The 27,264-nt window shown below is 40.8% G+C and overlaps 1 protein-coding gene across 1 annotated transcript; it reads right to left on the bottom strand.

Annotated features, from left to right (window-relative positions):
• Positions 1-4,422: 4,422 nt before the first annotated feature.
• On the bottom strand, positions 4,423-26,599 carry chrna6 (cholinergic receptor, nicotinic, alpha 6). Its single transcript, XM_070856146.1, has 8 exons — positions 26,533-26,599; positions 15,601-15,740; positions 14,463-14,507; positions 11,451-11,560; positions 9,991-10,198; positions 8,663-9,274; positions 6,344-6,616; positions 4,423-4,548 (listed from the first exon to the last, which is right to left on the bottom strand). Exons 1-8 carry the CDS (start codon positions 26,588-26,590, stop codon positions 4,423-4,425), a joined length of 1,572 nt encoding a protein of 523 aa, XP_070712247.1. The 5' UTR covers positions 26,591-26,599.
• Between the last annotated feature and the right edge of the window lie 665 nt (positions 26,600-27,264).

Below are 27,264 nucleotides of genomic sequence, written 5' to 3'. Positions count from 1 at the left end.
TGTAGTGAAATTAACTGGGTTGACAGCACCAAAAATGCTACCAGGAGATAATACGCTTTCCTCACCACCATCTGGGCAGACTGTTGTATTTCAGAGAATTCTTTTCTGTAGCCCAGATTAAGATATTTTTTAATTTTATTGTTGTGATTGTTTGTTATGTTTAGATACTTGTTATTGCACCATTGGTTCTGGCCTTGGTGCCCTACATTTTTGCCAGGATGCCAAAATAAATTTATATTTATCAAAAGCCAAAGTGGCCTTGCCTAAACATGACTTAATCCCAGGCCTTCTGGCCTGCTGCTTATTGAACATCTCATTCCAAAACCATGGGCATTGATCTGCAGCTATAACAGCCTTTAGGGGAGATTTTCCACAAGATTATAGAAACTGATTACAAAGATTTGTTCCCATTCAGCCCCTAGCACATTGGTGAGATGAGGTGCTGATGTTGGACCACAATGCCTGTCCAACAGGGCAGAGGGAGGGGGGTCTGAAATCCTCTACTGATGCCCCCTCTGGCAGTGTCAGAAGGGGACAGGCCTGCTAGTATCATGGATGGCTTACTGAACAGGCATAGTACACAGTCAGAAACAGGACGTTAAATTCGAGTCTTAATTCATTTCACTCATTTTAGAAATGTAATATTTGTAAAAAAAATTAAATGTTTCTAACACCACCCGATTACGGATATTTTCACAAATAACTGAAGAGCTGAATTTATACATCAGAAGCTACATTTGACGTGACGGTGTCATTGTGTTCGACCTGTTCGTCAGTCATTTTGGGATTAATAACATAAATTCAGAGTGATTAATGATTCTGTGGTGTCAAAATCATTCACTATATATCTTCACATACAACTAAAAAGAAAAAATTATACAGGAAGACATGCAAGAAGGTTCATGTGAACTGAATTTAAACATGCTGAAAGAATTTGATCAGATCATCAATAATTCTACTCAGCAGATGTTTATATACAAAAAGCAACTGTTCAACCAAATCATTTCATTTCAGACATTTCAATAGGTGACACACCACTTTGAGAAACAGAAAATTTGAACGGAGTCTACAGTCAGACCACTAATGAGGTGAATCTATCAGCCTTTGGCTCCAACACGAGTGTGAGATTGCAAACGTGGGCTCTAAGTACCCCGCTTGAGGTGTTGATGGTTCATCTCCAGGGTGCAGAGCAACATATTGCCTGGCAGGAGGAGAAAGTCAGCGCACTCTCTACCACGCCGGACACAAAGACAAAAGAGAACAAGTCTCTGTGGAAACAGGCAGAGTATCTGACCAGTGATCTCCAGAAAGAGCAGATCTGGGGATTGAAGCAGAGCGAGCAGTTGCAGCAACAAAATCACCCCCATCAGCAAGAACTTGAGGCAGACAGAAAGTCTCACGGTGAAAAGATGAGAGAGGATCAGGAGCTGATCCAGGGATTGAAGGATGAGCAGGATGCCCTCTGTCAGGAGTTGGAGCGCCTAAAAACAAGACTGAATGAACTGGCTTCAACCAACCTTGAGCTTGCCACCAAAGTCAAGGCTGTGAAGGTCAGTCAGGCCTTCCAGAGAGAAAGTGCAGGAGCAGTCCCTCACTGTTTTACAGGCCCTTTGCCAGAGGAGAAATGCCCAGAGAGAAAAAAAAGAGATGCTGTGTCTGGAAAAGAATTCTCCAATTCCTCGGTGTGAGGAAGAAAAATAAGGAGTCCACCTCAGCACCTTCTAGCAGTTGTATCCTGCGGAGCGGCACGATGGCCCAGTGCTGAGACTTCAGCTGACCATCAGTGTTCTTAGTGTTTATGATCCCTCCCCATGTAGTGTAATTGTAAATACATTTTACTGTTTTAATATATTCCTATCTGAGATTTACTGATTCATTACAAACTGCAGCATCTAACTGCAACTGATCTTTGCACATGTACGCTACAGCTGGGAGGTCGGCCTTCCAATAGACACGTGTGATTATGTGGCAGTAATCATGGTATGCACAATGATGCAATGTATCCTGACACTAAAAGCATGTCTGTATAGCACTAAAATGTTAACAGATTTTTAATTAGATGTTTCAACTGGAGACTTAATTATACCTCTGATGGCTGTTTGTACAACAAAAATATCAAATCAATCCTGTTTCAGTATGTGAGCGTGAGTGTGAGTGTGAGTGTGTGTTGTTAATGTTTAATGTCCCTCATACAGAAGATATTGATTTCCTTTCAGTGGCATATTTTAAAACCTTTACCAGCAAATGCTATCGGTTTATTTGAAGAAATATTTTATTCATTTTGAGTTCAAAGACAGTCAGACAAAAGAAAGGCAAATATCATTTGTACAAACATGTTTGCTCCCTTCAGCATGAGTTCTACATTTCTGAAGCATCATATTACCAGAAAGGATGGTTATAAATTAAATGAAATAAATTAAGCAATGCCGTTATAGTGCTGTTATCTGATGGCGATATATTTGTGGTCAAAGCAATCAAATTTCTGCCATGCATGTTTCTTGTGTTGCATGTTTACTCTTAATAGTAAACTTAATTAAAAACAACAAGAAAAAAAGATTAAACTAATTGCCATGGAATTGGATGATAGAATCCTCTCATGAATTAATAAGTGTAATGCTATTTCAGGAGCAACTCATCAAGTACTATTTAATCCAGCGTTTACCAGGCCAACCAATTACCTTGTAGAACATTAATCAGAGAGAGCATTTATAAACACATGGTTTCTAATTACAAAAAGAAGAACAGCCTGCCCTTATTTGTTAAAAGCGCTGCCAAGTGCACCAGAAATCTGAACTCTAATTGAAAATGGCAAAAAAAGCGATGAGCGTATTTTGATCAGACAGTGAGCAGCTTGATGAATGAGACTTGGGAGCGGGTATGACAGTCATCAGTCAGCTCAATGGGGGGGGGGAGCTAACTGGCTGCTGCAGGGTTGAGATCAGTGTGGCAGAGAGTTTGCATCATGTCTACTGGAAGTGGAAAGTTCACAGTTAACAAACATCTTTTGGATGTTGATTCTCAGGTTTCAGTCCTGAAGGACTACTGGATTTGCCGGAAGTTTTGATCCCATGCAGCCAAGGTCTAATATACCTCCTTCAAACCATGCAGGAATCAATACAATAGACCTAAGCGCATAGCAACGCATTAGATCCAAATTAAGACCTAAATCTGCCTTTTTGAGTTTTATCATATAAAAAGGGTTATTCCATATAAATAATTTCTGTGAAGACAGCAGGTAAAACTGCAAACCACAGCAGGTGCTTTGTATTGCTGGTCAGGCTGCAGTAAATGCATCGAGTTTAGTAACCTCTGGCCTCTACAACATGCTGTCACACTAAGGCCAACTGTAGCAACCACACAGCTAAAGCGAGAGTGCTACATCAAGCTATTGAGACAGCCATGGCTAGCTTTGGGTTAAACTAATAGTAAATTTACTTTTCTCTAGCTTCTTACCTGTAACCGACACCTGCCCATTTTGTTGAACTGACATCTTGGTAATTCAGTTATTTATTCCACATAATTCAATACTCCAGTCACGATGGACCGAAAAAATGGGAAAATCCTGTTAGTATCTCATTCACATGAATTCAGGCAGACGGTGGACTGCAGATGGACATCTTCTGGACGGCATGGGGAAAACAAATAGTCCAAATTCTGCTGTTATGGTAAGTATAAAGTATGTTATGCATTATTGCATGTTTTCTCCTTGTGTGAGGGAGCTACTTAACATCTGGTTTTAAATTCCATCACTGAGGATGGCAAAAACATTACCATTGCTGGTGCTCAATGCCAGCCTCACCTACTTTTACAGTAGTGCTCTTGTCTGCCTAAATCCATGTCAATGCAGGATAAAGTAACATAACTATCTTTGCAGAGTAGAAAACCACACTAAGCTAACTTTATTTTACTGATTTAAATCATAATAATAGATGGACAGAAAGCCTAGTAAAACAGAGATATGTTCAATTCCTGTGAACTATAACCTATAAATAATCAAAATAAAGTTTATTTTCGGTTGTTCAAATGGTCAAGAAAGCTGAAAGAACACATTTTGTAGATACCACATGATCACCTTGCTTTCATGAAATTATCCAAAGCTGTCTTTTTAGGTATTCTACATCTTATGGCGATGATCTTTTAGGTAAGATGAGCAGCCTTGAACAGCATTAAATTAAGGCAATGCAACCTCTGTATGTGTTACAAAGTTTACCAGACACTCTGAAAACCTTTAACGCTTTTTTTCTCAGCCTCACTGTTTCTATATTAGTGCTCTCTGCAAAAGGCAAGAAGCAAAACCAGCAAACCAAGTAGTACTTTAGGACTCAAAACTGTGTTTGCTGATTGGTCAACTGTGAGCTGAAAAATGTCACTTGTTCAGGATTGGTCGACACAGAGTGGCAGTGAACCCTGATCGGGTAGCAGTTATGAGACGAAGCCACAAAGAGGCTGGAGGAAGAGGCCCACGGTTCCCAGGACGCACACGGTCACAAACACCCAAAGGAAGATTCTATCAATCACCATGGCAACGTACTTCCAGTCATCCTCCACCTGCGAGCGAGGGAGGGGACAAAACAAGTGTGAGAAGACAGAGGATGCAATGATGCATGACAAATGAAAAGTGAGAGGATTTTCAAAAGGCAGGTGAGGAGAGGTGCGCAGTGAGAGGAAACGGGTGATTAGGAATCTCAGAGGGTTGGAGGTTTGTGGGAGTGTGTGGGGTGAGGATTACACAGCGGAGATGGAAAGAAGGAAAGAAACAACAAAAAGAGGAGGAAAGTTGAATATTTCTCATGAGCCAACCGAAAATTGATACATAATTTACACAGGAGGAAATTAGTATGATAATCACATACAAACCACAGCGTCAAAAGCAGCGACAGGCGTTTTGACAAAGCTGATTGAGCCACGAGTTTTGCATATCAAAGGCTGCTTCTGCCCTTTGGGAGATTTTACCCACTGTATTTAGAACCAGCACAGAGAGGAGGGAGAGCTCTCGACTCGAATCTAAAATTATTTGGTTCTAACTTAAACTATTGTTAACTTATGGAACAGGTTAGGATCTGCAACATTGCGGCCCAGAATCATACTGTGGCTCTCCCAGGCACACACTGCTAAGAGTGTTTCTGCATAAATACATTATGCATCGAACACGCTTGCTGTGTGTCTGGTCTCTGTGAGCGGCTGTAGGTTTATATAAAGTTTAGAAACTCTGGAATCTTATATTTCCTACGTGATCTGAAAGTGCTGTATTTCCTAAAACAGTGCAGCTCAAAATAGATTGAGATTGGATTTAACACTGCACAATGAGCATGTTAATGCTGTTGCTGTTGTTAAATTTGACACATACAGAACTTTGACTTTGCTGGAGCCATTCTAATGTCATCAAAACAAGTCAGATTGTCAAAATGCTGTGGAAAAGGCCTATTGTGCACGCTGGCTAACTGGGACTTTTCCTGGAAAAGAGCCATTAAGGATGTTGTGTCCTGTTATGACTAATCAACATATCAGCCATGAAAAAGACATATTTAGCCTTTTGGTGTTTTTAGACCTCAGAAAATCATCTGCTGAGTACAATATTATTAATGGGGGTAAAGACCAAAACCATAGAAAATAAGGTAATAGATAAAACAACTTGCAGGTTCATAGTTTGTGGGTCTTGAGGGGCCTTTGGCCACTTTCCATATGAGACAGATACTTTTGCCCAAAGTGCATTTAAACTCCATAACAACAAAAGCTGGATATCATCAAAACTGGAACTGCATAGTTCCCAAAACAGCATGTTCAGTGCTGTGGCTTGTTTTCAGGATCCTTTCCCTCTCGAGCAGTTTTCGAGGTTCCCTGACCCCTGAGTACCATCCTCTGGTGTTTTTGTTACTTTCTCAAATTTCACAAATGTCATACCTTGCTTCCTGTCTGGTCGTAATCAATATACAACCAGCTAAAATATCATTAAAAGTGGCATTTTTGTGTATTTACTTGAAGTTGGGTTTAAAACTTTGTATAGTTTAACTAAGTAAACTAACTAAAATTTGTATTTTAATTATTATGGAGAACATAAAGCATTGCTTGAATGATTATCTTGCTATATGCTTAGATTCTTCTGAAGAAACACATTTTTTCCCTTTTATTCTTTCATTGTTGAATTCTATGCTTCTACTTATCCTTTAATGCTTACACACTATGACTCTAAGAGCAAAACAAGAAAACATAACACCTGGAGGGTATATATATATATTTGCATATGTTTGTTTGCTGGAGAGCATTTGAACAGCAGCGGCTCTCGATGAAAAGCCTGTATTGCTTTTGATTCAGGGTTTTGCTATTATTATTGAGAGTGACTCACCTCTTTGGCCTTGTTGCGACTTTTCATGTTCTCAGCGATGTACTTGACGCTTTCGATGGCCTGTTTGATCTCAGGAGACACCACAGAAAAGGCCACCACTGTGTTGATGCTCTGCGGACTCAGCTGACGCGACATCTTCCCCACATCTGGAGTTTCCGGGGTGTCCTTCCCATGCTGGCAGGGGCAAGGACATTTCTTTCCAGTGCAGCCCTCCATGGACGACAGCTTACTGTCCCCGAACTCCAAACAGTTGAGGGAGCCTCCTCCGACCTGCTGGGGATCACAACCGGAGTTCAGGTTTAGTTTCACACTCAGCTGCCGACATTTTACAGGTAATGTTACATATGACATATTGGTATTTCTGGGCTACATCTCTGGGATCTTAACAACACTTTAAACAAGATGATATTGAGGAGAGACATGTTTTGGGGAGTAAAACTCTCATTGTTATTGGATCATACAGTATAGACATTGTGTGTGAGGACTTAAATTCTTTACCAGAACTTTACAGAAAAGTTTTTCAGTGGATTCACTTGGCAGCACATGCAAGAAGCAAGCAGATAGATCAATAAAGGGTCACAGCACTGAAAAGAAGACGAAGAGGGAAGACAGTTGAAGGGTCCGCCAAGGCTATCAAATGGTGAGAAACGCACCAACAGTTTGTTGGTGGAGGTGATTTAGGGTTTGACTCCCAGGAGGGGAAATACACTTTATACAGAAATGTGTTTTGAGTATTACTGCAGGAAACAGTTCAGTAACTTCCCCGAGCCGCTCCTCCACGCTATAACTACCTGAGTTCTGCCAAAAATCAATGAGGACAGAGATGGTTCCCACTCTTACAGCTGAAACGCACTTGATTGAATTTTAGATGGTATATTGAGTTGTGTTTCAAAGCTGCAGCAAGGAATCAGCAGGAATCATCCTCTTCATCCACACAGAGAAGTACATGCTGTTTTGTTGAAAGGAGATTTAAGTCAAAACTTAAGTTATGCATTTGAGATACATCAATGAATCACTTTATGTCCAAATAATAATAATAATGTTTGCAAATAAAAGCCATGCAAAGCTAAGAATGGGACACAGTGAAGGCAGCCTGACTTCTGAATTTGCATGCATAGTTATATCAGAAAATGTTATATCAGAAAATCAGAAAATTTCATATCAGCTTATATAAATCGTCGCCTCCACGCCTGGACTTCATGAGAACATGCACAGTGAGTTCTCTGGTCCTCCATAGTTGGTGGAGACTTTCTCTCACTGACCGCAGCTCAGAAGTTGTAGCAGAAGTTTTAACGAGCATTCAGGAGGAGGTTTTTGAAGTTATTCTGGTGGCTGCAGAGCACACGAGCGTGTCAAGGTTTCTGACGTGATACAGCGGCTGTCAGGTAAACCATGGCAACTCCCGTGGCACAGAGACACACTCTGTCAGCTGGACAGCTTGATCATATCTATGTGCATAATAGTCAGCAGTAAATGTAGGGAAGGCTTAGCCTTATCTGGCCTACATGCTTGTGGCAAACAAAGAAACAGTACTTTTAGGGTTTGGACAACTACATCACTTGGTTAAGGTTAGGGAGAGTTTGTGGTTATGGTTAAAAGAGGAAACTGTAAATTGCAGGCTTGTAACGAAATGTGAACTCACTACAGTCATCGTGACGCTCACAGCCTTACTTTACACCTCACTGCATATAAGTCATGCTACGTCCACATAAATGATGAGGTGCGGAACTGTCCAACATGGACGTAATTCCCCACACTACAATGAATATTTACAATTTTGACTTTTGTTGTTGGTGACCTTTCTATGTAAAACCATTAAGATAATAGCCGTTTATGAAGAAACCTGAACTGAAAAGCATGTATCTAAGCCTTCTGAATCTGGTTCTTCTTGGATAATAATGCTTGTGCCTTCTGTTGTGTTAAACAAGATAATATATAACTCACAAACAGGCCACAGCAGGAAGCTCTGAGCAGCTTTCTTCCTGTGACAGGGGAGTTTTCCCCCTAGTGCTTGCTCATGTGAGGATTCCTGAATCCTTAATTTTGAGTTCTTGAATTTTTGGGGCCCTATTAATTAAAGAGTTTGGTGTAGACCTGCTTTATATTAAAAGTGTCCTGAGATAACACTTGTTATGATTCAGCACTATATAGATAAAGACTTATAAGCACAGCTCATACCATTGGCCTATATGCAGAGAGGCTGAGGGACTCTGAGGGCTTCAGCATGTCAAACACTGTCAGGATATTCAGTAATTGACAACCTGTGTAACATGGGTAAGAGGCAAGTGGACTAGACGTGTTGGGATGGGGATGCCTTACCTGCATCAAGCTATTCTTTCTCTTCTTCCCACCTTTCCCTCCTCCGCCTCCTCCTCCCCCTCCAGCTCCTCCTGCCTCCCCACTGCTGTCCAACCCCCCAGTCTTGCTGTCTTCGTCAATCGGTCTCCGCATCAGCATAATCCTCGGCAGCACTTTGAGAAACACCGAGCGCACCCAACCCGGCATGGTGTGGGTCATTGGCGTGCGGTAGTGTACATTCAGCACGAACACAGTGATGACAATGCTGAGTGTGACAAAGATCATTGTGAAGAGCAGGTACTCTCCAATGAGTGGGATGACCAGCGACGTGGAGGGGATGGTCTCCGTGATAACGAGCAGGAACACAGTGAGGGAGAGCAGGACGGAGATACAGAGCGTGACCTTCTCTCCACAGTCGGACGGGAGGTAGAAAACCAGCACTGTGAGGAAAGAGATGAGGAGGCAGGGGATGATGAGGTTGATGGTGTAGAAGAGTGGCAGGCGTCGGATGTAGAAGGAGTAGGTGATGTCTGGGTAGATCTCCTCACAGCAGTTGTACTTGATATCATGTTTGTAGCCCGGAGCGTCAATGATTTCCCACTCGCCGCTCTCCCAGAAGTCTTTCAGGTTCACCTAGGACACGGGGAACGGTTTTAAAATCAAATGATGTCATTTGTAACAATCAATGCATCAATGCAAATAATCAAGTTTTGACCAGGACTCCATGTCCACATGCACCCAAACTTTACAGTAAGGCCATCTTGTGATGTTTTCAGCTCCTTACAGCTCAGAAAATCTTGCACTAATAGGATTAGGGTTAAGTAATGAAGTGAAGAGGAAAATGGGAATAAAATGCAAGATTATTATCCATCACAGTACCCTCTACTCCAGCAAAAAAACAAAATCGCTCAACTATATAATGGTTGTGTCATAATAATACTAGATACTTTATAAGTTAAAATATGCTTGAAAGGGTAGTCTAAAGCAATTAAGATTAATGGATCATGATTTTACTTTTTAGATTTATTTATATAATTTTTGCGGTCTGGAGCCCTAATAACATCACCATGACATCATTGGGGTTATTTTAACAGAACTCCCTCCACAGCTACAGAGGACATTATATTGCCCTCCATTACAAGGAAACAAATGCTTATATGTAAAATCAGTGGAGGGGCCCTTCAATAAAAAAGCAATAATAATGGTCCCTACAGTAATTACATGCAGTCTAATCAGAACTAACCAGATGAATGTAGTGCTTTACTTGTAGCTAGGGCAGAAAGAAAAGTAATGAAATAGATAAATAGCCGATAGTTACAGCAGACATGGACACAGTGACAAGCACTGACCTTAGACCCAATAAGTACCAAGTCTATCTTGGCTTTGTCATAAGTCCAGGAGCCAAACTTCATGGAGCAGTTCTGATAGTCGAAGGGGAAGTAGGTGATGTCCATGGGGCAGGAGGATTTGAATATGGCTGGAGGAACCCACGTGATGGTACCGTCAAACTTCAGCAGAGCTTTGGTCTTATCCTCAACCAGGAAATCACCTACAGCGCTGTATATGGTGTGTGTGTGTGTGTGTATACAATCAAGCAGAAGTATTCCCATGGCAGAGAAGGGTTGAGGAGATGTGGTTCCACCATATATGGGATTAGATTAGGACACAAAGGTTAGACGAAGATGAGGATGTCAAACAATGAGAGGGGAGGTGAGGAGAAAATGAAAGGGAGGAACACAAGAGAAGAGAGAAGATAAAAAAAGTGGGGTTATGGAGGTAAGACAGCAAACGCTGCACAGAAGACAGAGAGCAATGAAGCTGCACTACACATTGTTGTGAACATACAAAGTTGCTATTGATTAACATTATGGTCACTATCGCAAGTCGAAAGAAGAAATGAGGCCACGATTATGTGATCTGAGATGAGGACACTAGAGCACAGCACCAACTGACTGTGAACAACAGACAATCATGTGAGCATATTTCAGTGTTATTACAGTATAGTCCGTTGCACAGTGCAGCAGCTGGAGGCATAAAAGATAGTTTTGCTTCAAATTTGGACATTAATGTAATATTTTTGATTATGTTAATAACATAAGTTCAGAAAATGACAAAATAGATTTTCGACAGTGCCTTCCAGGTTGGTGCATATGACCACAATATGATTTACATTTACATTACTGGCAATTATTATCATTATTAGTAGTAGTAGCACACTGTTGCCCATAAAGTTGGAATAATTGTTCAATACCCCCAATTTTGTTAAAGCCTGAATACACAGTTTGCAAAGGTTAATTGTGGTTTAAGTTTCACTGTGATATGTTTGGAAGAGTTTGATCGATAAAGTTGAGAAGATATACACTTTATTTATCAAGAATAAATCACATTGTCACAATCATTTCATGAGAAGAGGTAAAAAACATTTTATTCCAACTTTATGGGCAACAGTGTAGTAGTAGTAGTAGTAGTAGTAGTAGTGGTAGTGGTAGTAGTAGTAGTGGTAGTGGTAGTATTAGTGTTAGTGTTAGTATTAGTGTTAGTATTAGTATTATGACAGAACAATTCACTCTTTTTAGAGAGAGTTGGAGCACTATAACATCATAATACTTCAGTTTTTGCTCCTAATAATGACAACAGTCATTATTCAATAGGCTGGAAGAAGTCACTTGCCAGGAAAAATGAGTATTGGTTGTTTAAAGTTTTTGAACAAACGACCAATGCTGTTATTTTTCTATGTGGAAAATCTGTATTGCAATGACAGTGAGCGAGCTCATGGTAATGACGATGGTAGTGATGGTGGCAGTCTCACTTGTTGTAGAGCACAATGTCGGGTCTCCAGATCTTGTTTGATGGAACTCTAATGAACTCAATCCCGTCAAACTCAGTCGGCATCCATCGCAGTTTGTAGTCATTCCAAATCTGAGAGAGAGGAAGAGAACAACATTGTGAGGGTACTGGGGAGTCAAGCATCTATTTTGTATTTTGCATTGTACACTGTAGACAGTATTAGTCACAGGAGACCCCCCCCCCCCCCCACCACCACCCCCTTCATGGGAATATTTTGGGAATACATATTTATACTGCAGGCAGAGCATCCTTTGATGTTTTACAGTAGACGCCAAATGAGGATATTGTAGCAAAAATCTAATGTTTATATACAAAAATATGACTTTTACAGAGCATCTTAGCACATTCAATGCTTTTTCACTGAATATCAAGCAAACATGTATTTTTTAAATGCAATTCCTCCTCGTTATTAAGCCACAAAGCCTCAGTTGGCAAATGTAAGACTTTCACAATCGTCACATCTGTATAAAGAGCGCTTCAGAGAGAGAAGGGGAGCGTGTGGGTAAATAGCTCACTGACTGAATTAAAGGATGAGTGCATTCACTTACTATTCTGTCAACATACCTGCAGGTAACATTTCATGAGCCGTAGATCCATTAGTCTTGGCTATTTGCATGTCATTCAAGATGAATTCATTCATTAGCAAGGCGGATTAATACCCAGATATGACCTGGGAGCTGTTTAATTAACCACTTCATGCTACACTGGCTTTTTCATTTATTTATCCAGGAAGTTAAAATGATTGGCTGGAGATTCCTGGTACACTGAGGTTTATGGCTTATTGTTTACAAAATAGATTCTAGATTTACTTTTACAGCCAGGGCACTCCAGCAATTAGAAAAACACACAATGAGTCACCTGCTACTGTATTTGATTGATATTTTTGTTGAATGCACACATGCAGGGAAATAATAAATGTGAGTGCTGAACAACAAATTACGCGGTCGCCATCACCCATCAACTGTTTTCACTAATGAATGAGCCTCTCAAACAGACACAAAGTAGAAAATTGATAGGGGCTGATTTCACTTTTCCTAATGCGGTTTCCACGGTTATTGTTCCATTACGCATATATTAAGTAAATAGTGAAATGAGTTGTACCAATACTCCAGCATATATTATTTTGAGCTACTAAGGAAAGGGACTGTCCTCATAGCTTTTGTCTGAATAAATCTTTGCCAAACAACAGAGCCAAACCAATGATTGTGTCAACCTCAAATACATACATACTGTATGAAAAAAAATGTATACTGATTTGTATTTCATTGCTTATCTACTTATTTAGTTGGCTACTTATTAATTTAGTTTAGATGGATATTTATCAAATGTTCCTATTATTAATATACACTGTTGCCCATAAAGTTGGAATAATTGTTCAATGCCCCCAATTTTGTTAAAGCCTGAATACACAGTTTGCAAAGGTTAATTGTGGTTTAAGTTTCACTGTGATATGTTTGGAAGACTTTGATCAATAAGTTGAGAAGATAAACACTTTATTTATCAAGAATAAATCACATTGTCACAATCATTTCATGAGAAGAGGTAAAAAACATTTTATTCCAACTTTATGGGCAACAGTGTATTTCACCAATCATTTACATTTTTAATTAAGTCATTCATTTACTTATTTGTCTATTTTATTAATAATATGATTACCCTTCATGTATATGATAGGACCTTGTTTTCTTGATAAATAAAACATGAGGTCCAGCACTCCTCCCCACCCCAATGGGGGAGGAGACAAAAAACATAAAGTAAAATGTGAAAATAACAGAGGTAATCAACATGGAAAAAAGAGGATACAGGATAAAAAGCAGAAATATAAAAAAAGAAAATGTTTTATTCTTCATCATTAAACAAAGGAGGTGGAGAAGAAGAGTTTTAAATTCTGTCCTTTCTGTGCTGTCAGTCAGTCATTATATACACAGGCAGCCTGTAGTTCTGTACTGTATCTACTACTGTTTGAAATTAAGTTCTCTTATCCCTCGCATAAAAGTAGTCAATACTGGGTTTTTGAGGAGTATGAAGTGATCACATTTAGAAACACTGTATACTATTACAGAAGGAGTCTCCTGCAGTGTTACTGCAGAACAGATGCATAAAATTCATCAAGGGGGGGGGGCTTCTAAAATGGATACTATTGTAAACCCACTGGCAGCAGTTCCGGGTCTTTATCAGTGACTGTGCTGTTGACACAGCTTCTCATTAGTGATGCCTTGTTATAAATACACACAGCTCAGCCTTTACAAACAGCAAATAAGATCAGTCTATAGAGGATTTTCAATGCATTTTAATTGGAGAGCTCAGAGATCACAGTATCATATCCACCGTTGAATCTCATCAGCTTCCAACAGCTGTTTGGCCATGTGGGGCAATTAATCACCGGTTTAAAAATGAAATGTCTATAATGTTTATATTATAAGTAGCAGCTTAAATTATATGTTTTTTTAAAGGAGAATTGCAGATTTAGTGCAGTGAAAATGAAGAAAGAAACTGAAACTGGTATCAGACAAGGAGCAGTTTGAAGGACAGAAACAAACTACGTCCTTTGGGGAAATGGCTGGCTGCTGTGAGGTCAGGAGTTCAGGGTCTGTGGCTGTAGATCTGCGGAGGGACAGAGCGTGACTGACCATAATGCTAACATTGATCACAAGCTGGCTGCATTCAAGTGTCGATCTGACATATCCTTGTTCTCTTGCTCATTTGTCCTTTATTCTTATTGTGTTTAATATTTCAGTGACGGATGACATTCACACACACACATGAACACGTGCAGTGAGTGTGGCATCCCATATTGATGTCTGCTTAGTATGTACAGTATACATATGTGCTTACATACAGGAACCCTCCTCAGACTTCACTTACGTCTGTCTCTGTAGACCCAGAGACGGGGGTTAGGTCAATAAAATAGTTAATATATGTTGTATTTTGTGTGTGTGTGTGTGTGTGTGTGTGTGTGTGTGTGCAGGCTTACATGTCTGAGCCATAAATTTGTTTCCATGATCTGATTCACCTCATCCTGCAGAGACAAGGACAAGGAAGCAAGCTTGTTAGCCAGAAAGACATGATGACAAAAAATCAATTCAATTCAAAACATAAGGCAGAGTGCCTGTTTGTGTGTGTGCATATATGTGTGTGTGTGTGTGTTTGTGCAAGCTATGGGGAGTGTTAAAATAAGATAGAAATCCAACATCCAAAACATTTTTGAAGAGAAATGGAATTCATCCTTTAATCTTTTTTCCTGGAGAGTTGCAGCTGATTGACTGAAAAGGTCGGCTGCGAGTAAATTGATAATAAATGGAGAGGTTACCGATGTCACTTCCTCTCCAGCTCTCTCTGTGACACTTATTCACTTTGATTTGGGGTTTTGTGATTTCAGATAAACCACATACAGATATGCATCCGCCAAATATAATGTGAACAAACAGACACGGGAAAATATGTGCAGACGCATAGATTTTCATTCGGTGCACCTACACCCACACGTGCACATCCACACACACACACACACTCACCTTTACATTTATCTCACCTTGCCAAGCAAGCAGATATAACTACACATCAGTCCAGTCTGAAAAAGGCTCCTGCAGGCAATTTCCTCTTAATCTGAGGATTTCCATTCTGAGCTGAAAACCTCTTTTCACTGGGGGATGTGCAGCACCCCCCCACCACCCACCTCCCCCACCCGCCGCACCCCCAAACCATCCCCCACCCGCATTAAACTTAACATTGCCAAAGCAAAACAGCAGTGTATAACAACACTGTGTGACATTTTTGGAATCCGTGAAATTGAGCAGACTAAATAAGAACTGTATTCACTCTCGGCTTTCACTTCTCTCGTTCCGCAGCTTATATTTTGCTTTTTCTGTATCAAAGGTAGGAAATACAATCAAGATGCTCGCAGGAAGATGTCTCTCAGTTCACACAGAGAGAGGAGATTATAAGTGAAACAATATTCTGGTTACATTCTCCTTTGTTCGTACTTCGAACACATTTGACATCATGTTGAACTTTACAAACTTTGTGCCCATGTTATGATTAGAATATCTGTTCCTGTGTGTGTGTGTGTGTGTGTGTGTGTGTGTGAGTGAGTGTTCGGGTTTGTAGCTTACAACTTTGACCAGCTGCGAGATGGAGACCTCGAACTCCACAGTGACGGGGTCAGAGACATTCTCCACTGGTCTGATGAACTGATTATATCTTCTGAACAGTTTCCTGAATAGCCGGTCCTCTGCCTTGGATGAAAAGCAGTCTGAAGAGACGGAAAGGGCACAGAGACAAAGAAAAAAGATGACAGAAAGAGTGATCAGTGACTGAATGAGTGAATGTGAATAAAGCAAGAAGAGGAGACTGAAAGAAAAATAAGCATCAGACAAAAACAATGCAACAAATTCAGTAGATATTTTAATTTTCTCTGAGCAGTCATTCAGACAACCACAGCCATCGTCCACAGTCCTCCATCACCATTTTACTAAACACAAATCATGCTATACATAACTTTAACAGGGAAGTGAGAGGAAATCTTCTCTTCCAAATTTGATGCTGCGTCACATTATTCATGTCCTTAGAGCTTGTGGATTAATGTTTCATCGTATTTGATGAATGGTCTATACCAAAGTCTCTTTAGATTATAACTCCTCTGCTTAGATCATCAGAGTTAAAAGCCTACTTTGAACAAGTCTGTGGCATGAGATGACTTCGTGCTTCATCCTTTGTGTGGTTGGGTTGGCTTAAATGAAGTCATAGATAAATGGGTCCACTCTGGCATATCATATATTCTTGGTTTTCTGATTCTTTAGATTCATTGTCTCTGTTGCTGCTGTCACAGGGAATATGAGAAAGCTCATCTCTTCATTCAGGACACGGATGGGTCACACTGACCTTTAACCCTAACCACCCCTGAGAGACATGACAGTTTTCAATCTCACAGCCTCAATTTATTTCAGTTTAGTTCAGTTAACCATGAGACCTTTTTCATTAACTCCTGTTTCCAAGCCCATCACCTGCCCTCCAAACCAGCACCTACCAGCCTTTTATAGACCTACCTCTAATCTTAGGATCTCCCAGTGATTTAACCCTCACCCGCATCGATTCTCAGAACTGCAAATGTTAAATCACTATTAAAGAAACAAGCCTTACCACCATTTCTGGCAATTTTTCAATATCAGTGAAATCACACTTAGAGGTGGCAATTATTGATAGCTAATATATTGACACAGACTTTTCTCTTCTTTTTTTGCTTGATCTCAGCTTTGCACCTCTGTTCACAGCGTGCTATCATTTCGCCAGGAGAGCCATATCGGTATGCATGCAGCATGCATTGTTGCATTTGTCCAATGTATTTGTAGAACGTGTACAATGGCTATATGTCTATATTTTCCTCACTTAGGCCTGTTATGCCTCACGGTCCTGGATAAATGCTCCGAGAAGAGCATGGAACATGAAAGCAGTGGATTTCGCCGTACTTCAGCTAAATCCAGTGCTTCTATTCATTCATAGTTATTAGTGGAAAGCATTATAATGACCTGAATTCACGAGTTTATTGACCATTGCTGCAATTCATCGTGTAGGACAAACTTTTGGGTGGAGTGTCACTTTAAAATCCCTTAGAGTAATACTGTCTGCTTATTTTGATAGCGTTATGGGCAGGTGGTATGTTACAATATCCTAGAATAGAATTTAATTTAAGCTCAAATAAAAATGTAATATTTAAATGGAGGTAAATAACACTGACAAGTGTGTCCTCTTCTCTCCTGACTTATGGTAAATATAGATAGGTATGTGTTGGCAGCTGTGCGGGTTCAGCCTTTATGGGTACATAATTTATTATAATTTACCTAAACATAGGTATGTCTTTTGTTAGACTGCTGTTTAAGTGCTCTATATAGCCAAAACACAAAGGGCCTTATTTACTAATTACCCAGGAAGGAGCGTGGAAGGCCTGAGGCACAATATCAGCTTGTCTACCTAGTGGAAAATGCATGGCAAGCTATTTTAACATAGTGCAGAGGCGTTGCAGACAGTAGCCTGAGGACAGGAGATAACGTGTTAAAAGTTGTTTTAGTGCAGGTGAGGAATCAACTTGAGGGAGATGCCACTGGTTCTATTAGTTCTTTTTGGCCATTTTGTATTCCCATTTCAAATATTTCGTTTTAACAATGTAAAAAGCATAATGTATTTGTTAACTGCAATCATTAAGTAGTAAGTGAAACATCATGGTGAACTGTGCCCTGCTGTTATGTGGAAAAGGACTTGTGCCGTGCACCGCATGAAATCGGATCAGAGTTGTTCATGATATAATGAAAAAGACCAATTACTGACTGACTTCTGTATTAAAACAATGTCAGTTTGTTTGGCTGCACTGTAAACGGATACAGTGGTTGTATTCTGTTGTATTCTTTAGATAGAGTAGCTGCCCCAGAGTTTTGAAACCTGTAGTATTAAACCGTACTTACTGTTACCACGGTAACCACAGGTGTTGCATAAGCAGGCAGAAATCTTTGAGATTATAATTTCAAACCTAGCAATGATATTAAATGACAGTGAACTAAACTCTTTTCATTATAAACTAGTTTCTGCTGTCTTTTGTAAACCACAAATGTTTTCAAAGTGAACGATATCAAAAGTGATGAGTGGAAAGCTTTTTGCCTTAAGGCCAACTGAATCACCACAGTTATCACTCCTGCTGTTTGTGAAGATAATCAAGACCCCCAGTGCTCTTAGAGTTCTCATTCAAAAACCCCATCACCCTCTATAAATACCTCGATCAATACCACATTCTTCTCTACTGGACAAGTCTGGAGGTTGTTAGATGGAGGAGATGGTGCAGGAAAGAGCTGGGTGTGGGATGCAAAATGGACAAAAGCAGCAAGAAAGAAAAAAGGAATAAACAAAACTACAAACAAACAAAAACAAAGAAAATGGGAAGCAGTAAGACAAATGAGGAATCTATAATTCAGAAGAACTTTGCAAAACTTGTGTCACCTCAAGGACACCAGCAGAATTTGCTTGTGTTTTGCCTTTTGTTTTCTCCCTAAACCTTTTAAATACTATCCTCATTTCACTAAAACTAGCCAAACTGAGTTTGGGATACAGGAGAAGAAAATCTCTTAATTAAAATGGACTTCTTTGGAGAGGGCCTTGAAATCCTAATGATGAAATAGTGCTGACCCTATTACATCAAGATTCCTTCCTCAAAGGCAAGAGATAACCCTCTCCATGCAGACAGCAATGACACCAGAAACCCAGCTGGTGTTGAACTCCTGCTGACGTCCCTCTGGAGAGAAAGAGGAAAAGGAATGAAGAAAAAACAGAGGAGAGGACAGGAGAGGAGAGGAGAGGAGAGGAGAGGAGAGGAGAGGAGAGGAGAGGAGAGGAGAGGAGAGGAGAGGAGAGGAGAGGAGAGGAGAGACAGACTGAAAGCAAAGCCTTCTTAAAATGTCACTCAGCAGATTATGTGACTCCACACTTCACATTCCACTGTCTGGTAGCTGCCTAGCATGTGCTAATGCTATGCCAAATAGAGTTTAAAGGGAGCATGGTACCAAACACTTGGGCAAAAAATAAACTATTCTAATAAACAATGTTGACAGCAGTATTTCTTTGACACAAAGAATAAGATAGAACAGCATAGAGGAACAAATGGAACAAAGGTAATTTTAATTAAAAGATAAAAGAAAAGAAGTGGGTAAATTAGATGGACTGTCATGGTGTCTCATCTACTTGTTAGTATAATTACAAAGTCAGAGCTGCTCTCTGCTACATGTCCACTGACTAAACCCAGCTCTTTGATCAAAACAGGATCCTCCACTCACACACACACATACGCACATTTAACATGGTCAGACGCATTTCACGTTGAGAATCATAAAAGAAGCAATTATGACAGAAAATGAACCACAGGTTCTATCCTCTTTCATCTGGAATTATCACATTTCTGCCCTCTCTCTCCCCCTCTTTCTCTCCATGTTTCCAATTATTTGACTACCAGTGTCACTCATCTCTTTGCTGCTTTCGTCGCGCTAGGATTAACATATCACGTGGCGATAAAGGTAAATTACTTACTTAGCAGAGAGTATGTGCAACAGAAAAGTGTAGTGAAAAATGTGTGTTTCATGGTGCACAGATAAATCCAAGATATACAAAGGTGTCTGGCAATTTGTAAAGACATCATGATCACTAATGTGTCTTGCTATTAACTAACATTAAGTAATTTCATAATTGACAATTGGTTTGGGAACCTCAGAATTTCATCTGTGCTTTGTGCAGATGACGTGGCTCTCTCAGACTGTGACCTCCAGCATGCACTGGGGAGGGTTGCTGCTGAGTGTTAAGCGGTCGGGATAAGAGTCAGCACTTCCAAGTCTGAGGCCATGGTTCTCTGCCAGAGTGCTGGTTTGCCTCCTTCAGATTGGGAGAGAGTTGTTGCCCCAAGCAAAGGAGCTCAAGCAGCACGGGGTCTTGTTCATGAGTGCGGGTAGTGGGTAGTGGGAGATGGACAGGCGGATTGGTGCGGCGTCTGCAGTAATGCGGGTGCTACACAGTTGCGGTGGAGAGGGAACTGAGCCAAAAGGCATCAATCGTGATTTACCAGTTGATCAACGTTGCAACCCTTGGGAGGTCTAAGTAATGATCAAAAGAACAAGATCACGAGTAAAAGCAGCTGAAATGCGTCTCCTCCACAGGGAGTCTAGGCTCAGCAGTAGAGATAAGGTAAGCAGCTTGGACATCCGGAGGGAGCTGCTGCTGCTCCTACGCATCAAAAGAAGTCAGTTGAGGTGGTTTGGGTATCTGGTCAGGATGCCTCCTGGCCACCTCCCCTTGGAGGTCTTCTGGGCATGTCCCACTGGGAAAAGACCCTGGGGCAGACACAGGACTCACACTTATATATCTCATCTGGCCTGGGAACACTTTGGGATCCTCCAGGAGATGCTTGAAAGAGTTGCTTGGGAAAAGGACATCTGGAGTGCCCTACTTGTCGCCAGAAAATGAAGAAATGGGATGGATGGATGGATGGATGGGCTGTTTGTTACCCACACAGCAATTGACCACTAGCAAAGTAGTTTACATGGGGCTGTAGGAAGGGATACACTCTGCGTTTAAGGTGTTGGGGGTCTTTCAGCACTTCCAAAACCACGAGTGTAACAAACTGATTAAACTTGTGTTTTTATCTGCTCTAACGTGAGCTGCAGTCATTAGCTTGTCTGGTTAACTAGCTTACTACATACAGGAGTGACCCATAGCATCACGTCCAAGGCCAAAGACCATATTGTTAACTAGCTACATGGGTTGTAACAGGGTTACAATTTATATAGAAATAAGCCCTACTAACAGCTGCGTTTGACATGAAGTCATTTTTTAAATGGAGTAGACATTTAGGGTCATATGTCTTTTGTCATTTTGGCAGCATTTTTATCTTGCTTCTGTACGGTCACGTGAAGCATCCTTTTAGCATTTCTTTCCTGACCACTGCATGTCTATATCTAGCATAGACATGCTTAATCTCTGTTGTTACTTAACATTTTAACCCCAATCTGATATCATATATAGCTATGTAATTTTCATTATTGGTTGAAGTTCAATCAGACTCCTTTTTTTAAAAAACAAAGTTAGAAAGAAATAAGACAACTGCAGTTTATGACAAGGGAAGAAGAGGAGTTTGAGATTGCAGTAAAGTCAGCAATAAGAAGTTTGTGTACAGTTAATGTCCTCAAACGTACAGTATCAGTTATTCAACTTAATGTGCATACTGTCAAAACACACTTAGAGAGCAAAGTTAGTTCAAATATGCACCCAAGAAAAGAGGGTTGGAGGTCAACTTATACATCATGTCAGTCAGAACGATGATGGAGAATGAGTGCGGAGAAAGGATGGAGAGGGGGAGAGGCAGGAAGGGAAGGACAGATAATGAGTAATGGAGAAGGAGAGACCATTTTATAGGCTTGAGAGGATACTGTTAGAGAGGCATTTAGCCTTCATTCTCCCCTGAGCATGCAAATGCTTTTAAGGGAGAGTGTGAGTGAGAGAGACAGAGAGGAGGAGCGGCAGACAGGGTGAAAGGGAAACTGTGTTTTTACTTTTACATCTTCGTGTACAGTGCTTACACGGTAAATACTGAATAAAGGAGTAATTGCTTTTGCGATGAGCTGAAATGCTCTGCTCATGCTGTTTGTTTTCTCTTTGTAACTGCAAAGTTGGGTTGAAATGAGCTGAAGTCAACTGACAGAGATTAAGCAGGGGGAGAAAAGCAGAGCGATAGAGAGAGACAGCAGAAGACAGATACAAGTGAGTAAGATGAAGTGGAAAGCTGATGACAGCAACAGAACCTGAGAGATTTGTGAGTGAGAGAGTGTAGAAGAAGCACAAGAATGTGAGAGACAGGTGCGAAGAGCCAGAGGAGATTGGATAGTGGAGCAGGAAAAAGTGTGTGTGTGTGTGTGTGTGTGTGTGTGTGTGTGTGTGTGTGTGTGTGTTTCCAGTAAATGGAGAAGGAAGATATGCGATGCCTATGACAGTGCTCTCTCATCACAACTACACTGTGTCAAAACCTGCAAACAACTTTGTCTTCTTTCTTTTGTCCCGATCTTTATCTCCGTCTTTTTTTTTTTTTCAGCAGATTTTAGCCCTATTACACGTCCAACGCAGTGCTATTAATTGCTTTACGACATTCACAGAAGACTGAGCATGTATACGTCCTCTCGTACATTTTCATGCAGACAAATTTTTTTTCACCTTCAAAATGAGCGGATCAAATAGATATTGCATTTCTCTCCCCTCAAGGCATATTCGCCAAAAAGTGGGTTACATGAATTTGAATATGTTTCATTCAACCTTTGTACTTTTAAATCTCAACAGTGTATTTCTCATTTCATCATGTGCTTTTTGCTGTGATTAGGTAGAAATGAGGCCCTGAGGAGGCCATTTTCTTCTCTCTGAGGTTCAGGAAATGTCATGTTAACCTTGGAGATGCCAGAGTGAGAAAAATTAAACGTCAGTTATGTCCTCTTTGTGATGGTACGTGACGTGATGTGACGTTAAAGCTGTCTTGGAATATGCATTGCTTTCCTGACACCGAACATTTCTCTTGTGGAAACAAAGAAAAAGCTCCTACACTTTACTTGGTCTGGTTAAACAGTGAAGTCTAGTGTACAGGTTGGGGTGTTCATGAAAACAGGCGGATGATCAAAGCGATGCGAGGGGAGCGCTGCAGTGTGAGGTGTTCTCAATACATTTATCTATGACTCAGTTTGTGTTTAGCCACGCCCCCTCCGCTCTGTGTTCTGCTCTATAAATATTACTGTGATATAAGCCTTGTTACCACACAGCTACACACAGACACAAACACACACAAACACACACACCTCATCACCACAGTTCACTGACCGGATCATCAGTCATGCATTCAGATACATTAAGAATGCAGCGTCTATTTGAGTACAAGGGGCAGCATCAGGAATATACCTACGGGCTGAGGTAACACATTAGGAGTCACACATTTTGAAACCACCAGGAGCAAAACATATACTGCACATGAGGTGTGTATACAGACTATTTACTCTGCGTGAGCTGTCATTTGAAGGCACAAGGGGCCTCTATGTGCATATAAAGTGTGCGTACGAGGCCAGCGTTTCAGCCACACTCAGCCCTGAAAATGGATGAGATGCCACAGTTTTGATGTGGGTAATATATAAACATTGATCAGCACTTAACATGGCGATGCTACATCACTAGAAATGTGACTTTTCAATCTCTCCGAACACAGCTCATCTCTGTTTTTAGTAGCCGAGTGCGCACATCTACACTGCATTGGAGACAGAGTGAATGAGCAGTGGAAGTACATTAAATCATCTGATAATTTGCGCGTAGAGTTCAGTCTGTAAAAGTGTACGTGGACTTGCCTCGTCAAATATCTTACATAGGACACAATATTGCTGCCCTGATTACATGCTTTGGCATTTTTTCTTCCAAACCAAGGATGCAACATTCTGATATTACTCAGATGAGATCGAAGTGGGTGGGTACGTGTACAAAACACAGGGATTTGACACCACTGACTACGGTTCACGTCCTGCGTTTTAGGTTTAGGCCACTAAAAAAACTTGTGCATCAAATCAGCATTATTTTTTTCTGACTTTTAACCAAAACTCAGATCTGTCTTTAACCTTAATCAAGTGCTTTCGGTTGTCTAAACAGAACCAGAAAAGTTTCCCTCTTGTTTTACTGGTACATTTACATGTTACCACAGGCGGATATTTTAGGTAAAAAAACAGGTTAAAAATATCCTGTGAAATGACAACATTTTGCTCACACTCCTAACAAAATTACATTTCTTACAAAACATATTTATTATAGCAGATTTGTTGTAGGTGAAAGACATTAGGAGACTTTTTGTGATTGTTTTATAGAATCTGTAAAAGTTTACTGAGATTTTTAAGTGTCCTAGAAATTGTACGTAGTGTTAAATGTATAAATGTGCATCTGTGGATGAGGCTGGTAAACACACTTAGATTTGTGGTTATATGAAACATCTGTAAATGTAGAGCTGTAAGTTTACTCACGTTTGTAAGTGGTCTCAGATTTGTGAATTTCTGAAATCAGATGATTTGTAAGTAAGTCACTTAAATTTATACAGTAATCTGTAAATGTGCACTGAGATTTTTAAACTGTAACTCATCAGCAAGGGTCCTTTTGGGAACATATCAGCTACAGCTTAGCAGGCTCATCTGCTAGCTGGCTAACATGAGCCACCCAGTAACTTCAGGAATACAGATGGTTCATCTTACTTCCCAGAAGTCCCTTGGTCTTGTGTCTGAATACACATTTACATGTACAGACTGACATTCCACTCCTTCCAGAAATGTTTAGAAAAGATTTACGTATAAGCTTGGCTTCTCTAAATGCAGAGGAAGAGAGAGAGAGAAACACACACACACACACACACACAATCTAAACACACATACAGACACCTCCCAGCCAAGAGGGTCATGCATGGAATAAATTATGTGTGGAGAGCCTGATAAACCATAAAAGAGCCTATCTGCCACCTTGCATAAATCAGATAGCTGCTATTTATTCCCTTGGAGCAAATGTTTAGGTTGCTGCTTTGAAATGTCGCTGCATAATTACGTCTCTGCATCTCTTCCACAGAGTGGCTCCAGGTCACATCCAGGCTCTGCGCTACAGCTGCGGTCAGTGATTAAGTTACTGTGTGCATTTCAATGATAGCAAATATCTCCTTCCTTCCTTCCTTCCTCCCTTCCTCCCTTCCTTCCTCCTCCCCTTGCCTTTCCCTGTTCCTTTCATGAATTCTTCCTTCCTTCTTTCCTTCCTTCCTACCTTCCTTCCTCCTCCCCTTGCCTTTCCCTGTTCCTTTAATTAATCCGTCCTTCCTTCCATCCTTCCTTCCTTCCTTCTCCCCTTGCCTTTCCCTGTTCCTTTCATGAATTCTTCCTTCCTTCCTTCCTTCTTTCTTTCCTTCCTTCCTAACTTCCTTCCTTCCTTCCTCCTACCCTTGCCTTTACCTGTTCCTTTAATTAATCCGTCCTTCCTTCCATCCTTCCTTCCTTCCTTCTCCCCTTGCCTTTCCCTGTTCCTTTCATGAATTCTTCCTTCCTTCCTTCCTTCTTTCTTTCCTTCCTTCCTAACTTCCTTCCTTCCTTCCTCCTACCCTTGCCTTTCCCTGTTCCTTTAATTAATCCATCCTTCCTTCCTTCCTTCCTTCCTCCTCCCCTTGCCTTTCCCTGTTCCTTTCATTAATCCTTCCTTCCTTACATGTTTCCTCTCTTCCTTCCTTCCTTCCTCCTCCTCTTGCCTTTCCATCTTCCTTTCATTAACTCTTCCCTCCTTCCTTACATCCTTCCTTCCTTCTTTCCTTCCCTCTTCCCTTCCTTCAACACACCATTTCTTCCTCTCTCCCTTTCTTCCATCCACCCTTCCTTTCCCCTCTATGCCTTTCTTCCTTCTTTCATCTCATTAATCTTTCCTTCCTTTCTTACCCAATAAATTGCAGCTCACTGTCTACAGACAAAGCTTCTCTCTTTCTTGTTTTAAAAAGTATATATACTCCCCAGTCCTAATCTCAATGAACAAACTTAATCCTAATCCTAAACTAAACCCAGCTAAACACAGTTTGTGACCCAAAATATCCCTTTGAAAAGGTGATTATCCATCAAAATAACCTTTAAATGACCTCACTACACTAAATATCCTCACGCCAAAGCTCCAAAAATATATTTCTATCTTTTCAAAAGGAAGTGAAGGAACAAACACACTAATGTCAAATCAATGAAACTTTCTATTCTTACCATAATTGGGCTAAAATGAAATAAACTTATCAGGCTTATCCAAAGAAGCACATTGTAGTGAGAAAGGTTTTTATCAAATGCCTGCACACGGTAAATCTCCCCTGGCCTGAATGTCTGATAAAACAATGTTGGCACTGGCCCTGGATAACCCTACAAACACTCTCACCGGCCGAGAACAGAGAGAAACAGATCCTGTAAACAAATTCTAATCTGTTTTGGTTTCCTCAATTCACGACTAACGCCTCAAAGCAAAATTTGCATTCATCAAAATTCATTTGCCTTTTCCTGGATTCTTCCGCATTTCATTTCGTTGGCCTAGTTTACAAGGAACCAAGTCACGGATGAGGTTTGTGACACGATCATGTCAAGATAGTGTGGCACGATAATCATTTGACGTGTTCACGATTATTGTGTCATTTTCAAAGTGATAATAAAACTGCAAAAAGTTGTGATCACGTCTGTAAAGGCTCAGGAACTTCTTTGGCTTTTACGCACTGGACAAAAAGCTCCCACTGCCGCGACTCCTCACAACTGGAAAGGAAAAAAAAAATACTTGCTGAAAAGCGTTTGACTGAAAAGTAATAAAATCTCCAAGTTACCTGTCCAGGCACTGACGCGCGCAAATCTCACATCTTATCACCGCCTGCTCCTTTGAGCCAAACCATCTAAGATTCTTTATATGTATCTGAAAGCATCAAATCTGCATCGCATGCGAGCTTAACTGGGATAAATCCTACTTACCTTGCGCCATCAAACCCACGAGAACAAGCAGCAAAGTCCATCTCGCCGCGGGCTGCATCTCTCCTCCGTGTTGTTTGGAGATCCTCTTCACTTTTTTCTGAGGGAACTCTGTCGCTTCAGTCGATGAGAGGAGGAAATAATGTGAAACGGCATGAAAGCGTGCGTCCCTCCCTTGCTGCCGTCTGTCTCGCTTTGCCGGTGCGCTCCTTCCTGATCTGATCCGAACTAGACTTGGCCCGTCCCTCCCTATGAGCGCAAAGCTCCCCCCTGGCGCATCCATACGGACTCCACGCAGGGAGGGGAACACTTGCTCTGAAGGATAATAGGCGTAATGTGAATCCATGGATGACAGGGAGAGGAAATTCGTTTCACAATTAACAAAAGTGAGGCTAAATACTTTGGCACTGGTGTGTAGCAACTAAAGGCAAGTGTTGCACTCAACATGGTGCAGATTGTTCTGGATTTAACAGAGCAAAGACGGTGTTAAAATGAAAAAAAAAACAACTCTCACTGGGGAGCATTCAAATGTCCCCTCATTTGTTTGTCAAAATAGATCAGTGATAGAAAATTAAATTTAAAAAAAAAGCTCTTCAGCTGTTGTGGATGTGTGAAAAAGTTTCCCTGAGGTGGGGCGTGCAGGACTGAAGGGTCTCCCTGGTGCTCGCAGTGACTGGGCGCTGCTGTGGCTCAGAGCTGTCCGTGGTGCTGAAGTCAGCTCTCCTTCCTGCCTGC

Source organism: Pempheris klunzingeri, chromosome 3 (assembly GCF_042242105.1).
Source record: "Pempheris klunzingeri isolate RE-2024b chromosome 3, fPemKlu1.hap1, whole genome shotgun sequence".
Lineage (NCBI taxonomy): Eukaryota > Metazoa > Chordata > Actinopteri > Acropomatiformes > Pempheridae > Pempheris > Pempheris klunzingeri.
This window is presented reverse-complemented; position numbering and strand designations above follow the sequence as displayed.

What these genes read in the sequence shown, in the direction of transcription:
- chrna6 (XM_070856146.1), bottom strand. Translation starts at nt 26,590, where the DNA reads ATGCAGCCCGCGGCGAGATGGACTTTGCTGCTTGTTCTCGTGGGTTTG. An exon ending in CGTGGGTTTGATGGCGCAAG is followed by an intron (nt 15,741 to 26,532) that starts GTAAGTAGGATT and finishes CCGTCTCTTCAG; the next exon opens with ACTGCTTTTCATCCAAGGCA. An exon ending in TGGTACTTATTGGGTCTAAG is followed by an intron (nt 9,275 to 9,990) that starts GTCAGTGCTTGT and finishes CCCGTGTCCTAG; the next exon opens with GTGAACCTGAAAGACTTCTG.